Source organism: Magallana gigas, chromosome 7 (assembly GCF_963853765.1).
Source record: "Magallana gigas chromosome 7, xbMagGiga1.1, whole genome shotgun sequence".
Lineage (NCBI taxonomy): Eukaryota > Metazoa > Mollusca > Bivalvia > Ostreida > Ostreidae > Magallana > Magallana gigas.
In genome coordinates this window covers 3,987,510-4,004,418 of record NC_088859.1, presented here as the reverse complement: position 1 = coordinate 4,004,418, position 16,909 = coordinate 3,987,510, and the positions used below count along the sequence as shown (strand labels likewise).

The 16,909-nt window shown below is 33.1% G+C and overlaps 3 protein-coding genes across 4 annotated transcripts; 1 reads left to right on the top strand and 2 right to left on the bottom strand.

Moving 5' to 3' along the window:
* Window positions 1–1,729: 1,729 nt before the first annotated feature.
* LOC105327957 (calcineurin subunit B) lies at window positions 1,730–4,263 on the bottom strand. The gene is made up of 2 exons (XM_011428643.4): window positions 4,153–4,263; window positions 1,730–2,411 (listed from the first exon to the last, which is right to left on the bottom strand). Exon 2 carries the CDS (start codon window positions 2,409–2,411, stop codon window positions 1,866–1,868), a length of 546 nt encoding a protein of 181 aa, XP_011426945.1. The 5' UTR covers window positions 4,153–4,263; the 3' UTR covers window positions 1,730–1,865.
* LOC105327956 (cilia- and flagella-associated protein 95) lies at window positions 4,220–9,280 on the top strand. The gene is made up of 5 exons (XM_011428642.4): window positions 4,220–4,379; window positions 4,630–4,735; window positions 5,406–5,530; window positions 6,154–6,286; window positions 8,999–9,280. The coding sequence occupies exons 1-5, from the start codon at window positions 4,285–4,287 to the stop codon at window positions 9,185–9,187; spliced, it is 648 nt and encodes a 215-aa protein (XP_011426944.1). The 5' UTR covers window positions 4,220–4,284; the 3' UTR covers window positions 9,188–9,280.
* Window positions 9,281–11,628: 2,348 nt separating this feature from the next.
* LOC105327955 (uncharacterized) lies at window positions 11,629–16,191 on the bottom strand. Of its 2 annotated transcripts, XR_010707947.1 has the most exons (3): window positions 16,142–16,191; window positions 12,768–14,905; window positions 11,629–12,712 (listed from the first exon to the last, which is right to left on the bottom strand). XR_010707947.1 is itself a non-coding variant. In XM_011428641.4 (2 exons), exons 1-2 carry the CDS (start codon window positions 16,162–16,164, stop codon window positions 12,862–12,864), a joined length of 2,067 nt encoding a protein of 688 aa, XP_011426943.3. In that variant the 5' UTR covers window positions 16,165–16,191; the 3' UTR covers window positions 11,629–12,861. The 2 variants fall into 2 exon arrangements, 1 of the variants encoding a protein (XP_011426943.3); XM_011428641.4 differs by having other exon boundaries at window positions 11,629–14,905.
* Window positions 16,192–16,909: the final 718 nt, after the last annotated feature.

The window sequence follows — 16,909 nt, the reverse complement described above, 5'->3', positions numbered from 1 at the left end:
CAAACTAACAGACAATCAACTACAAACAGTAGGCACCAGTGGAACAAACTAACAGACAATCAACTACAAACAGTAGGTACCAGTGGAACAAACTAACAGACAATCAACTACAAACAGCAGGTACCAGTGGAACATTATAACATACAAACAATCAGTAGGTACTAGTGGAACAGTTAGTAAAAAAAAAAATTAACAAGTTCAAGAACAAATTTCGCAGTTATGGGAGCATCAGAGAAATAACAAGAATCAGGTAAACAGGTAACAGCGCACAACATGAATGTAACATACGGCAGCTAGATCAAGTTAGTACTAATTTTTCTCTGACGATGAAAGGTTCCATGTCAATTGGAAAAGACGAGGTTAATTACAATCCATGGCGTGTCAGGTAGGACAAGAACCAGTAAATCTTTGCTGGTGGCCTAAAAGCACAGATGACTCCACGTCTGATTGCCTTGTTGATGTGACTGGACCCTCGTAAAGTTTCATCTCCGAAGTTCCTGGTAATTGTAACGTATAGGAGTAACTCCATGGAGCGCGGAGCTGCCCTAGCTATGTGGGCAGGTGCCCCGTCTATGAGGTCTCTATAGTAATTACGATAGTCGACAGAATTTGTGTACTTATATCAAAATTTATGTCTTTCAATGAACAAGACATCGATCTCGCCAGTTTCGAAAATATGGGATTATCATATAGTAGTTTGTCCCAAGTATTTTCACTTTTGTATTAAATTCAATCACAATGTGCCGTGCTGATAAAGTTGTTCTGGTCATTTTAAATAATATACTGAGGCATAGATATTTAAGTACTATTATTACCCCTCCCTTAAATTTATCTCAAATTAGTAATTTTCCTATGATTTAAAAAAAATATATTTTGCATTTATTTGAAATACATGTAGATATCACATTATGATTAACATCAAAATTGGTATCGGATATAATAGAACCCGTATTAAATGTTATAAGAAAACAAAACAAAAACAAAACGCAAACAATAATTCTTTTTATCAAAGTAAAGAGATGTTCATGAATTTGTTCAACAAAAAAGATTTCTTGAATCTGAAATTTTCAGATTTTTATCGAATCTTTCAATGACTCTTTAATAAGTGAACAGTCCTCAGTTACCTGTCTTTATTCCGAATCAAGAAAGACCACTCTTAATCAACCCGTGTACAACTTGTGAAATAACTTTTTTTCTATAAATGCATATAGAATATAAATATATGTGGTCTATGGGGTCTATTAACACAATATGCTCAAACTGTTCACTTTTGTTTCAGTATTAATGAGTGAGAGTAACTTTGATGTAAACGCTGTAAAATATGTTCATCTTTTATTTGAAATATCATTTTCTATCCGGATACATGACTAGAAAAGTACCACATGATCCCAGCATCCACACAGTCAGAAACTTTTACAGTCTCTCTGGAATCGATGACTTCTTCAGCTGATCCCCAAATATGACGCTCGCTATTCATTTGATACATGACGCATAGAGACGCTTAATAAACTTTGGTGTATCAATTGGAGTTGGATTAATAATTTGACGCTTATACGACCACTTAATTAACGTCGAGTGGATTTCATCATTACATCACATGTGGCTTGGTTAAACATTTGTTTGACGCCTATGTGATCACGACGCGTCGTGACTTGCGTCGTGAACATGGATCATTTGACGCTTGTGTCATTTAGAGCTTGTAAATTGTTTGACGCTTTGATGACTGCTCAATGACGATCATCGAATGGCTCCAAACTATTTGACCCTTGAGTCTTCCATTCAGACAGAAACAAATCTTAAGCGAATGTTTGTTTATAAGCTCACAACAGGACAAGTCCCTTGCTGAATTTGTTCAACCATATTCATCATAGTAGCAATTCTATGGACATCCTGTTGATTATTTCGTGATCTGGAATCAGTTTTACAAACTCCGCCTTCGTTACCTCCCCCTTTTTCTTCAGCGAGTTGTTGTTGAGAGCTCGATATGTCAGCGCCAAGATGTGGTCGTCACTAAAGGCCCTGTCAAACAGCGTCTTAAAAAACCGGTACATCTCGTCGTGTGTTAGAATGTTTGCCCCGTAAATGTTGAAAAGCTCAAACAAAAACTCTTTCTTTTCCTCGGGGTTTGCTTTCGGGCTAAGAATTCCAAAGATCTGAACGAACTGCTTGGCATAAACTCGTCCTGACCGTCCGTCTAAATTTGCCGCTACGACAAGGGGACACAACTCATTGCCTCGGAACTCCGGAAGTAGAATCATTTTATCGTACGGAATTCCGTCAGTGGCATCCGGTGATGGGTCGAGTGCATGATAACGCTGTTCGAGTGTCTTGAGGTCACTGTCCGAGAAAGGAGTGGTGTCCTTCAGCTCATGGATGTCAATGTCACTCAGGATAGCCTGCTGGTTCCCCATCTGTAATACAGAGAAAGCTTACGACTGATGAATCCGTAAAAACAAAAGCAAACATCCCTGACCTATAGAAATACGCCACTGTGATACATATAGCATATCTTATAACAAGGAGCTCACAGGCATTGACGGTCACCTGAGTACCATACCATGTACTTGGGTGGACTTGTCAGTGAGTCTCGTGCTTGCATTTTAAGCTTCACTTTGTAGTTCAAACTCTATAATCCAAGACTCCTTTCACTGTTACCCGTGCTTTTATTATTTGATGTTTGCAAACATCAAATAATAAATAGAACCATGGTAAGTGTCGGAAGAATCTTGGATCATCTATACCCTGGCTCCAGGGTTCTAAAATTAAATATATTTTCAATATTTGGCAATATCAGTCCCACCAAAGGGCCTGGACCCATGACCCACAGGCCATTAATTTCAATTTTGATTGAGGGCTTCATGAACATCGTATTAATCATGCATTCAGTTTATCTTCCCTGCTGTACATTGAAGTTTTCACTATACGGTCATATTAGGCCTAACTTCTGAGCCAGGAGCCATGAATTCCACAATTTAAGTAGATGGCTTCATGGAAATTATATAATTATGTATTTAATTTTTCTCAAATATATTTTGGAGAGGATTCATGGATATAATTATATTGCATAATTTTTTTTTCATGTGTCGGAGTATTGTCATTTTTTTTCACAAAGGCCCCGCCAATGAGGTCCCAGGGTGGGAAGGTAAAAAAAAATCACAATTCATCTATTGGTGACTCAGCATTCAGGTGGCCTAGATTTTTTTTTATTGTACTTATAGTAAAAATTCCATATTTTTAAAATAAATTTTTCATAAATTCTTTTCTCCTGATTCATATTACTATATGCAATATAAGCACAATCATTTTTGCGTTATTTATTTTAACGCTCGTAATGAGAAAATGCCTCCTACCTTATCGATATATTATAGGCAAAAGATATAGTTGTGTTTTGTTTTGTTTTTTTTTACGAAAAAAGGATCAAATCCAATAAAGCCTGAACGGCTTTATGATAGATTTGATTACACCCCGACCGAAATTTTCACCTCATAATACTCAAAAAATGATTCCTTATTACTTATATTTAAATAATTTTAATCCATCATACGAATAAATATTAAAAATATAAACAAGCAAACCCCGCTGGCGCCTCAATTTGGCGTAGTTTGAAGTTATGGGTTATATAGTACAAAATCGATACTTAAAAAAGGACGCGCTGCTTTGCAAAATATAAGAGAGAGAGAGAGAGAGAGAGAGAGAGAGAGAGAGAGAGAGAGAGAGAGAGAGAGAGAGAGAGAATAAATATAAATTTTGTTTCGTCACTGATCATCTCTGTTTGGAAAAATGTAACTATAACCGCACGTGCGCCTAAAACCAACAAAGACTTGAAAGTAGAAAACAATAAAATTTTAAAATAAAATAGGCACCGTACTTACTATATCAAAATATGAAAAGCCCAAAATTATTGGGGGTTCGGTAGTTTTGTTGTGATTAGATTTGGAGTGCATATATTATAAAACTAAATATATCGCAATATAAAATTACTCAATACTTATTATAGGCACTCAGTCGGAAACTTCGTAGTGTCTGACATTAGTCATACCCGTACGTTGTTCAGAAAAACAGTTCATATTTAGCCGTAGTTTAAATTGAAAATGTAATTTAATTTTGTATTCTAATTAAAGAGTTCTGGTTAAACAAATAATTTTTCATCACCTTTACTATGTCCGAATATCCAATTTTGCTTTTTAAACTGTCAGAATTGCTCTTCCCGACTTCCTGATTTTAGCTGGACCGTAACCAAGCGAATGCCTTGTCAACTTCCGCTGTCAATGTAAATAGAAGAATATGGCAGGAATACCCGACTACATTGAAAGAAAAGGATCTCTTTTTCTGAGATCAAACCATATGAACTATGGGAGAGCAACTTTAAACTCAAATTGGTATGTGTAACCATAAATCTGGAGACAGTTTGTTTTAATCAAAAAAGATAAACACTGTAATTTTAATAATTTCGAATTTCCTCGATGTAAATAAATAAGAAAATATATCGATGCTTTTATATGAAGGAAACATGTTGTTAAAAATAATATATATACGTCTGAAGTTTATTCATATATGAATAAAGAATAAAAATCTTACAAATCCGTGTTGTTTGAGAACAAAAAGAACCCATCGATAAAATGATTACAGGCATCAAGCACGAGAAGCAGAACCTAAGGATTATGACATCAGTCGAGGAGATGAAAGAAATCTCTGCAAAGCCACGTATGAAAGGATAGGAAACATTACCGATGGGGTGAGTTGTTAAGAGTTAGGCAGTGAAATATTACTAGTAATAGGGGAAAAGTCTTATCAAGAAAAGACAAAAGAGTATAAACTGTACAGATTGGGCGACATCATCAAAAACATGAAAAAAAAACTTAAACTGTGAGTCAATTTTGTAGAAATTTAAGTTTTTTTTTTTTAGTCACTTCATATTGAATTTTTAGGAATTGAGAAATCTCCGATATCAACTGTTCTATACCAAAAAAAAGAAGAAAAAAACCCCCAAAGAGTTAGAAAATAAAATGAGATATATTATGTGCTTACATTAGGAATAAGGAATCATTCTTTGAGTATTATGAGGTGATAATTTTGGTCGGGGCGTGATCAAATCCAATAAAGCCCGAAGGGCTTTATGATAGATTTGATCACGCCCCGACCGAAATTATCACCTCATAATATTCAAAAAATGATTCCTTATTACTTATATTTATATAATTTTAAGCAATCGTACAATTAAATCTTTAGCTATAAATAAGCAAACCCCACCGGCACCTCAATTTGGCATCATTTGTATTATGGGTTATATAGTACAAAATCGATACGTAATGTTATCACAGACAAAGACACTGGATGATGTAAATATAGTAGAATACTATGTACACAGACTGTGTGTTATATCAGATTTTTTTTTCCTTTTGTAGTCCTTGAATAAAACAACATATCAAGACCATGCTGAACAAACCTTCCTGAAAAAAGATTTTGAGGAACAAATTCCAAGGAAACCAATGATGAACATGAACACATTGGAACATGCTCACTTGGACAGGTAAATGTAATGAATGATGATCTAGCATAAAGATGCTATCATAGAGAAAACAATATTAATGACAATGTTTAAAAATTATTCATTTAACTTTTCATGAATTTATTTTGCTGTAAGTAGAATTTTTTTTAGTAAAATTCGGTTTGTTTTCATGATTTCTTATTTACCTGAGACTAATTAAACATGGTGTCAACAATATGCAGATGTAATTCTTCTGCATATGAATATATTTCTATGAAACGGGAATACCAATTTCATAATTATTTAGAAAGTATTTACATTAGGGTCACAAGTACAAATTCATACAAAGATTACATCTAATTATAAACAAAATATTTTAAAGTAATAATATTGTGACGGGTAGTTATTGGGGTTTCAGCCACCCCCCCCTTTTTTTTACAGAATTCAAAAAAAAAAAAAGAGAAAAAAAAAAAGGGGGTGGCTGAAACCCCAATAACTACCCGTCACAATATGATATAATATCATATATCCTGGTGGATTAACAACAACAAAATATTGAGATACAGTATGATATAATATGATTCATTGCTAGATTTGGACATTTTTTTTGGTATAGATATCGATATCTTATCAAAATCTAATATTTGTTTGTGTATATGTTACAGAGATTTAGGCACCCCACAACGAGGATTTGGATCTGTTTTACCAAGACATAATCCTGATTACAACAAATTCCATTTAGAGTCCACTCACCGGGCAGATTTTACACCCCCGGACCCTGAGTACACCCCCGTCCCTGTAAGTGGTCACCATCACATTATCTGCCTTTGTATATATCTGCCAGAGCTAGACTCTAGTTTTGGGCATTCATCAGAAAATATCTATTTCACTTACACTGCATATTTTCTCCCTGAAATCTGTATGGTTCAATTTGGATTGAAAGCAAATAACTTTGTTCAGTCATGCTAAATGAATAAATAAAGCATAAAATGTTTATCTGTAAATTGATAGGACCAAAGAGCAATAGATGAAATTATTTTTTAAAAAGCCCATGCAAATTTATTATGATTGTAAACAAAAACAAACTCTTGGTTTCATTAGCTTTTGTTGCCACCCCCCCCTCCCCTCTCCCCAATAGAGTAGAGTATATTTTCTAATTACATTTGCTTTGAATTGTACTCAAGATAAACAATACCAGGTCGAGAACACTAGATACCCTTTCCCAATGAATTGCATGGATATCACTACATTTACTTACCAACTTATTCTCTCCGCCAAATTGGTACTCAAAATTGGAACATAAAAATGACAATTTGCGGTATACTTTTGGGTTAAAAGTCCTCTAATAAAATGGCACAAAATTTCAATTAGGAAAGAAACATTTTCTTAATAATTGATCTGTTATTATACCTCTACTAACTGATTACATGTTATGTAAAAGTTTGAAACTATTTCAAACATAGTAGCCAAAGTATGCAGGGTTTTCCGTCTGCATTTATTTTTTGTGTATAAAATGATTAACTAGTGCATTTCCAATGATTGACCAAATGATTGAATTTTAAAGTCAAGTTACAAACGAGATACAGAGGTAAGAATTGATTGTTATGTAAACAAAGCTAGAGTCTTATAGTTGTTTACAAAAAATGTAATGTAGAGAAATACCATTTCTTAGACAAAATGACACGCAAAAAACAATTTAAACTAATTCAATATCTTCATAAATACTATTATCAACAGTAGAAAGTTACATTTAATCAAAACTTACACCAATACAACACGTATGTAAAAAATACAATATTCGAGCTTTGTTTACAAAACAAAGAATTATGAAGTCTGTATCTTGCTTATAACTTGATATTTGACCTCCAAATTTTGGCATAGCATTATAAATTACTATATTGATCATTATAAACATTGAAAATGGAAAAATATAAGTGGAAAATTAAGTCAAATTGTGTCTAAGTCCCTTTAAGAAAAAAAAATTGTAAAAAAAAAACTTTGTACTTAAAGGTAAATTAATGTTTTTTAATAGTCAAATTTCATTTACTAAACTGTAGCGTTTTCCAACTATGATCATATTGAAACTATATTAATTCATTGCCTTCTTTTTAAAATCAATTGTATGTAAGAATCAAAGGTTTATATAAAAGGGTCTGGCCACGCATAATCAACAATTTTCCTTATATTTCATACACACCTAGGTGTAAAACGCAAAAAACCACTAAAAGTTGGTTGCTGGGGGTAACCGTTGCCATGGTAATTGAGGCTAAAGATATAAAAATAGCAAAACTTACCTATTTTGAAGCCACATTACAAGGTTTTGCCCACTAATGTAAACTATCAAAGATATAAAACAGCCTTTGTCCTATTTTGAATTTTTTAATTATATCAGAAAATTGATGGAGGAACCAATACTTTTAAAATGTTACCATGGAAACCGTTACAAATTTTTGAAATCAGTTTTTTGCTGATTTTTAATAAGCCGAATTGAGAAACTGTTAAATTTTTACATCCATATCAATGTCCATGCAATATATATTTCATTATGAAAATATACATCCGTTGCTATGGCAACAAGGCCAAAACATAGAAAAAACTGAGAAAATGAAAATGAAAATGATTTTGATATACTTTAATACCTAATTTTTTTGCAGTTGTTTTAGTTGGAAATTGTAAAAATATATCTAAATTGTCATTATATACCATAAAAAGATTTGTTATGCAACAAAGACGTGTTGTTGGTATGGAAAATTAAGTTGCATAAAAAATCACACAGAAATTCTTACTTTTTAAAAAGTCCATAGCAACGGCAGTTATTTTTAGAAAATTTCAGATTTTTTTTCAAGTGACATTAAAGTTAAGGACATACTTTATTTTTTCTAACCAATTGATTTTATATATTTATTCATTATAAGTGAATTATATCCATTCAAGGATGCCTAAAATATTTTATTTTTCTTTATTTTAAATCTGGTTACCATAGCAACGGTTCTTAATTTTCATATTTAAATTCTTAATTGCACAATCATAATAGTGTTTACCAAAAATCCAAGATTTGCACTTTTTATTTCAATCAAATGAAGAAAACAGATTTTAAAATCTCTGTTTTGTAACCATGGAAACGCTCTAAAAATATTCGCGTTGAAAAATGACAACTTTTTTTAATAATATATTCTACCCTGGAAACCCCAAGTTGTGCACATTACTCGCAATATGTTCTCAAATAAGCATTAAAATGCCACTTTTACATCTTTACCCTCGGTTACCATGGCAACGGGGCCACATAGCAGCAAAGAAATGGTGTTAGGTTTTTGTACTCACCAAAGTCTATCAAATTCTTAAGTATGAAGAAAATCTGTGACTATGTAGCCACCAAATTTTGATTCTTACATAGATTTGATCTTAAAAAATTATCTTCTAAGCTTTTTGCAAATTGCTGTCCATCAACAATTATGTTTTACCCTATAGACTGGTTCCCAATATCGTTTATATATGTATACAATATTACAGGAGAAGCCGGCCGATTTCCCGGACCTATCCCCCGCCTACCGGAAGTGTAACTCCCAGTTCACGGACACGGCCGATTACCGTCGTCCGGGCCGGAACACGTGGCAGGACGAGAGCGGGGTGTACACCAACACACACTACAAGCGCCAGGTGATGCAGCCCACCAACCCAATCCCCCCGACCCTGTCCTGAGGCCCCGGGCGGTCAGCGCCCAGCCGTGTATATATACCACTGTAAATAAACAATCTGTAGCTGATATAACTTCAATAAACACAACACACGTCTGTCACCTTTTTATTGTATCGTTGATTTATTGATGAGATGAAGAATATTTAGATTGATCGAATGTATAAACATGATAAATATATGTTATTAAAAGTGTGAAGAAAGTCAGTGACTTTGCATGACCAAAATAATTTTGTGTTTAATTAAAAGATTCGTTATTATCTTTTTTATTAATACACAAACTTTGCATAATTCTCTACCTTAAGCATTGAATCATTATTTTTTGAAAGATGTGGTAACGCGCGCGTGAAAATTTGTTTGCACACACCGTTGCAGTTATGAGACCACATTTTCCAAAAAAAAAAAAATAATGATTCAATGCTTATATTTACGTTTTTAACATCTTTTCCCTCTCCGCAAATATGGTTTATTTTTAAAGGGGCATGGTCACGATTTTGGCCAAATTCTATTTCTCTGTTTTTATTATTTGCAATGCTTTAGAAATGCAATTCTAATGATCAAATGAAATTTGAGAGTCAGTCTTTAAGTTTTAAGCAAGATACAGAGCTCACAAATCTGTGTCATGTAAACAAGGCTCGTGCCCTGTTTTTGTTTACATAGGTTCAATATACCAATAAAAAACCTTTTTCAAGCTAATTTTTCTATCTTCTTATTCATTTTAAGCATAGATAAACAGTTCGTAACGTTTAACACATTCATTTTAGGTCTAGAATTGAAATTTTCACTTCAACATTCAAAATGTAAACAAAAGCTTTGTTTACATGGCAAAAGAATTGTAAGCTCTTTAACTCGCTTAAAACTGAACAAATGACACTCAAATTTAGGTTGCTTATTAATAAGCATCACTGAAGCATTGTAAACATTAAATCGTGAAAATAATTTTTGGCCAAAATCGTGACCATGCCCCTTTAAAAATCTCTTTAAAAAAATTGCAGCCGACGATTTATGCTGACATCATGTAGTAACACAATTATACTTTTCATGCTGTAATTTGAAGAATTTACTTTTTGTTTACTAAAAAATTAATCAACTGAAGTCATTTCCACTGTTAAAAACTATTTACACCATTGAAATATTAATCAACGTAAGTATTATACCAGGTAGTGATCCGGTTTGAAGTCGCGATGGGAGTCAGTCATGTTCTTTGAGAAATATGAAGGAACGTTGAATGTATCCATACGCACCAAACTTGGTGATTGGGTCTTTTTTGCGTGGACCCTGAGGTCCACGCAGAAAATATATAAGCGAGGTTAAACCGGATGCTATGGGGAAAATTCAGCCTGCGCATGAGCTAGTCTGGTTCCTGTGCGTAGTAGGTAGCTCTGGGAAACAGGCTAGCACACGTTTATCTGAATCGGAATCGGGATTCCGTGCCATATGCACACATAAGTTCAAAGGCGCTGTAATTGTAAAGTTGTCGGTAAACAGTACAGAAACAAAGTATTCCTTTTAAAGAAATGATTGGCATGTGATATCAATGAACTATCAATATTATGAGATAAGTTAATGTTATGCCGAAACTACAACATGCATATGCATCAAATAGCATAATTTGCAATGTTTTGTTGTTTTCCGAATACACATGTAACTTAACTTTACTTTTATAGTAGGCGAGGCTAAAGAACTTCCCGATTAATTTTTTTTAAGCATTTAAGTATGATTGAATAATTATGTCACTTCTCAAGAAAAATGCATCAAAATATGAAATTTTTAATTTACACAAAGATGTCACTGCATAGTTAACAAAGTAGTGCGAATCGTAATGTGTGCGCAAATAGTAGAATTCACCGAATGCCTGATACTATACATGCAAACTTCATTCATAGATAGATCATAATTATTTTAGAAGTATGAACCTTTAAAATTCTGAGATAAAAAGTCAGGGCTATACATACATGTATACGTAATACAACGTACAAATTTAGTGGTTAAAAGCAGAGGGCTAGAGTCGGTGGAATCTCTGATAATCTTAAGGCTTTCACGTTTTCGTTGGAAACACATGCAAATGGTCCACATATTGTAGTCCTTTTTTAAAGGACAACAACTTGTTGTTATGCATAAATATCACTCAAATCAATCAATGCAACAGGGGAAAAGAAAGTGAATGTAAATATTTACAAATGGCTACAGCAACTCCTAGCTGCAGTTATCTCCTTTTAAAAGTGAATTACTTTAAGGCTCAAAGTATTGATGCCTCTTTATCATGGAGCAATGAGTCTATTCGTATTGAAAAGTCCAGCACTTGACATGGATTTCTGTTTATTTCAATTTTAAAATCACCTTGAAATATTGAACTATTTTTTCTAAAAACACGTATCATAACATGAGACAAATATAAGAAACATACTTTGAAATCATTTTATTTTTATGATTATGTTTACAAAAACGAGATTCATATGAATGGTAAACACCTCTGCACAACAGAGAACAACATTTCTATTTTATAAGCTAGACTTAAATGCGATAAAAGTGTTCGATAGAAGAAATATAAGTATGTTACTTGTATCATAAGCAACTCATAACAACAAAGATTACAGTGCAATTGCCGTGCTGCCATTTAAAAAATGCAAGGCTTCAAGCATAAAGTATTTTCCTCATTTACTTGTTGAGTCTAATTAAATATATTATTTTGGAAAGATAACCGTAAAAAGGACGAAAATATTCATTGAAATAGTAAATAATTCTAAAATGCAAGGCTTCAAGTATAAAGTATTTTCCTCATTTACTTGTTGAGTCTAATTAAATATATTATTTTGGAAAGATAACCGTAAAAAGGACGAAAATATTCATTGAAATAGTAAATGATTCTAAAAACACAGAAATATTACATTCGGGTTAGATACATAATTATACTTTGTTTTTGATGATTCCAAATACCAATCATAATTCTCAATTACAGAACAAAAAGGTCTCTGGCGGCCGCGGTTAAAAATAAAAAAAAATATTTTGAAAAAAAAGATTATGATAATAACTATTCCTCATAATCATACCAGCTAGTTTAACAAAAATTAAGATCGGAACAATGACAGTTGATGTAGTGTCTCATATAAAGATGTAATTCAACCTCTGACATTTAAATTTTGTTCGAAGAAATTATTCATTCTTAACATAAAAAAATATTCGAATTTAAAGCAGAGCACATGGACCTCTAAAAAGATAGAGGTGGGATCAGGTGCCTAGGGTGAGTAAAAATCCCCTGATAAAATGATAAAATCAAAGAAGGTACAAACAGTTTTAAATATTTTTTTTTGGAGGGGGGGGGGGGTCAATCCTTTCTGAATTAAGAAAAGGATCACACCATTTTGAAAAAGTGGATATAGTTTAACAGAAAAAAAATCTTAAAAACCCTCAACTTCAAATCAATATGGGTGCCCGATGATGTTGTGGTAATCTACATTCAAATAATTAGTGGAAACGTTTTTTCCTTAAAATCATATTGCAAAAAAAGAAATTTCATGTTAGAAAAGAAGCCTCTTTTCCTTAAAATCATATTGCAAAAAAAGAAATTTCATGTTAGAAAAAAAGCCTCCTTATAAACTGACTAAAGTGTGATGAGGTTCCTGCATTATGAAACTGGTCAATCTTTTATTTACTCCTATGGCCATAACAATTTAATGGAATTACATGTCATAATTTATTTGCTGGTGTGATATTGACGAACGTAACTCCTGTATTCTCTTTTGTGTAGCATTTTGAATTTGATGAATTGGATACCGTGTTGACATTGACTGTTGGTATGAGTAAAGAGCAGTCTTGGCGTTCCCTGTGATCTGTTGACAGATCCCCAGAATTTCCCAGGAGATGTCTCTAAATATATCACGTACATACAGTCCCTGATCAAGGTGGATTAGAATATGTAACTTATCAAGAGTTTCTTGTGATAATGTTGTATCAATGTGTCTGTAACACAAGAACTCTAGGAATAATAGCATTACAAACACTGGGACATATAATGCAGGCACTCTGTTCTGTAGAGCAGACTGTTGTTCTAATATAAGCTCACTTATATAAGATGTTGTGCTGTAAAGTTTGATATCTCCTGCCATAGCCTGTCTCATTTTGGTGGCCCAGGACTGTCCCCCTACAGCCTCAATATAACTTTCTGTGTCTACATGTCTCCTATATATAAGACATGGCTGTACTAACTTGGTTTCTGTCATCTTTATAACAGACAAAGCTTCCCTGTATCTAAGGGTCTTGTAATAATACATGGCAATGTACAACATATCAGAAACACACCCAAACTTGGCCGCTAATGTTATCATATGACAGGACAATTTGTCAGGTATATATATTTGCTTGTTGACACCTTTGTTAATGTGTAATATAAAAGCAGTTCTCTGAAGGATGGTAGCTTTAAGTTTTTGTAACATGAGAACTTTATATTCTGTGAGGGGTGAACAAATTAGATGTTCTAATTCAGCTAGGTGTTTCATACAGCTGTAAAGACTGTTTGATTTTACGTTATCATTACAACTCATCTCAAGAAAAAATTCCAAATCATGATCAATTTCACATTTCAGTACGCTCTCATCTGTATTGATAGAAAGTCTGGGATTGTACAGGGCACTTATAATGTAGGACCTGATAGAGGAACTCTGTAACAGACAGGCCAGACCTTTCTTGTACAATTCATGTAACTGTAGGAACAGTCTGTTTTGTGCTGAACCATGGACCTTAGTTAGAAACAGGTTGTTTTGCGGGATAAAAAAATTAGGACTGACCCCCTCATACACCCATTTAAGGAGGAGTTTAAAGCAGACCCAGAAACCAGCCAGAAAATTTCGTGGACACAAGTTGGACACTGTGTTTTGTTGAATTGCCCAGAAAATTGTTGTCTTCATGTGATAGGAACATAGCAGTCCTTTGGTTTCTTCTGATTGTTGATTTACAACTTCTTTTAAAAACAGTTTTAGCAATCCATAAGTCAAAAACTGACAGTGGTCCATTGCATACACACACCTGTTCTCTGCCTGAGAAAAAGACATTCTCCATTCTTCTTGTTCATGGAGTCCTAATGGGTGTCCTATTGCTACAAAGTGACATCCACTTCTGACAATTTCATCAACGACTTCAGGATCAGGCCATGAGTGGCATCTATCTTTCCATGATGAGGCAGATGGAGGCCAAACGTCACTAACAAAACAAAAAGCAGTGTCATACTCCACTTCCTGTCCAATATCACCGCTACCACAGGGTCCATGTACAACGGAATTAGGTAGTGTAGCCGAACAAGTTAACTGTCTGTATTTAGAGCTAGATATATAGGTTCTGCCATTCATTTTGACACATGTTGATTGGACCTCTTTGTATGTGGTTTGTGTCAGTAACTGAAGTAGAGTGAATCCTGGTGGACTCTCAGAACTTTTTGAGAGAATCAACGTTGTATTGGCTGTGTTGTAATACTCAGACTGAGACATGTCCATGATCACTCGGTGGTTGTTTGGCCAGTACATAACGTCCACATCTGATCCCTTAAGTCTGAAACCTTCTCTGTTACTTCCACTCATCATTTCGATATATGCATAGCTAGCTGTTACTCTTCTTTCCAACATTTCCTTAATATCCACTGTCTCTCCCCTCATGGCCACCTGAGTTGAGGTCCCAACTATCTCGCACAGTCCCACAAACACTGACTCTGACATGTGTTGCATTCCTTCACACCTATCATTATAAAGACAATGTTTGTTTAAATTGAACATATTATGATAAAACGTTTATGGTAATACAAAAGACTGACAAATAGTTTAAAGAGCAACAATTCACAAATCACGTACATGATTTTTTAACTTATAATAATAAAATATAAATTTCCGTTTTCCAAATGAATAGTATACACATTTTACAAAAGAATAGTTTGTATTTTAGTATTATTTATAAAAAAAAAACCACTCATGACTTGCAGATCATTCACTTATACCTCAACCACTTGAGATAAGAGTGTAAGCACTGAAGTGAGGAGAATCGGATTGAAAAAACCCCCCATAACTTTGTAATCAATTCAAATTCTATGAACAATAAGACATTAGATGAATAGATAAAATATTTAAAAGGGCATCGTCAAGCATTGTCATTAATGCACACACACACACACACACACACACACACACACACACACACACACACACACGTGTGTACGACGAAAATAGAAATACTAAGGGAGGATCTTTTTAAAATCCTATGTGGTTAAATATGCTTTTTAATTATTTGATAAGTATGTGTAGAATAAAAATGTAAATATCAATGAAAGTTAAAACACTTTACCATGGTAACAATGTGAAAAAACCAGGAGAAAATTAATAAGTAAGGCACTTCGGATAAAATCTTTCTCAAACATGTATAATGATTAAGAAATGATTGACTTTAAATCGCTGTCATTAAGAAGGGTCGGTGGTCAACAAATTATTCATCAGATCCTGATGTAATTTAGAGGTACACATCATTATTTAATAAAAAAAACATATTTATTTTCTGCAAAAGTTTTTATACTTTTCTTTATTTTTATACGGAGTTCTTTGTTTCAAGAAGATCAATATAGCAAACAAATGGTTACATACATTTAGCCCATTGCTATTGAATACATCAATTAAAAAGTACGTAATTTTACACATAATTATTTCCATAGAACTTAACTTTTGTGTTGCGTAAACAATTTTCAACAATTCAACTATTCAACTAGTTAAAAATAAAATTAAAATTGAACGAATTCCAACAAAGAATGATGGATACTAAGATGTGTAAATTTAGGCTTTGATTTATGAAAAAATATCTATAAGGAATATTTGCGTGTCATTTTGAATATGTATACATATAAATCTATTATAATGATAGAATGTTTTCCGTGATCTGCGTTAACAGTAAGCTTAAATACACAATATATATAAATTGATTTCTACTTACATTTCTTCGGAAAGCGACTCCATTTTGAAGGTCCCCTTATTACCTGTGGAAATTTTTGTGCTATTTTAAGACATGGTAATTTTCTTTAAAAAATTTATTTGGTACTTTCATTTTATCACTAAAGTTAATAAAGAGATCTATTTCTGGCACAAAATTATTTACTGAGAATAAAGTGAATTTATTATTAAGTATATTCTTATTAATTTATTGTATTTTATACAAAATCATAATCGGATTTTCTAGAACTGGAAGGGGGGGGGGAGTATAGAAAGAATCATATAAATACCTATATTTCCATTAGCGAAATCAATTTCTGTTTATACTAAAACGACTCGAGAAAATGCGTATTTTGTTGTTGAAAAATCTTACGAAACCATATTACAAATTTGATATATTGATCTTAAGCCAAAAGTATATTGTTTTTATGAAAAATGTGCTTAGGATTTAGACCTTTTTGAAACAAAAAAATTAAAAATAGGATTAATATATAGAAAATATATAGGCCAGCTATTAAACATCAGCGAAATCTCCGACGACGGGTAGCTAACTGCCACCTGAAACTCCTCTTTAAATATTGTTTATAAGACATAAACTCAAAACAAATAGCCCAGGGGCCACATCGCTCACCTGAGCAACAATTGACTTAGCTCTGATCAAATTAGCATTACAGTATCAAAATTAAAATATCTTGACAATAAAGTACAGTAGCTCAAACATTTTTTTTAAAATTGCCGATTTCTATCCACATATTTCTGCGGTAAATATCAA

Coding starts and splice junctions, on each gene's coding strand:
- LOC105327957 (XM_011428643.4), bottom strand. CDS start 2,411: ATGGGGAACCAGCAGGCTATCCTGAGTGACATTGACATCCATGAGCTG.
- LOC105327956 (XM_011428642.4), top strand. CDS start 4,285: ATGGCAGGAATACCCGACTACATTGAAAGAAAAGGATCTCTTTTTCTG. Junction 4,736..5,405: donor TAGGAAACATTACCGATGGG/GTGAGTTGTTAA, acceptor TTCCTTTTGTAG/TCCTTGAATAAAACAACATA. Junction 6,287..8,998: donor CTGAGTACACCCCCGTCCCT/GTAAGTGGTCAC, acceptor ACAATATTACAG/GAGAAGCCGGCCGATTTCCC.
- LOC105327955 (XM_011428641.4), bottom strand. CDS start 16,164: ATGGAGTCGCTTTCCGAAGAAAT. Junction 14,906..16,141: donor GAGTCGCTTTCCGAAGAAAT/GTAAGTAGAAAT, acceptor TTATAATGATAG/GTGTGAAGGAATGCAACACA.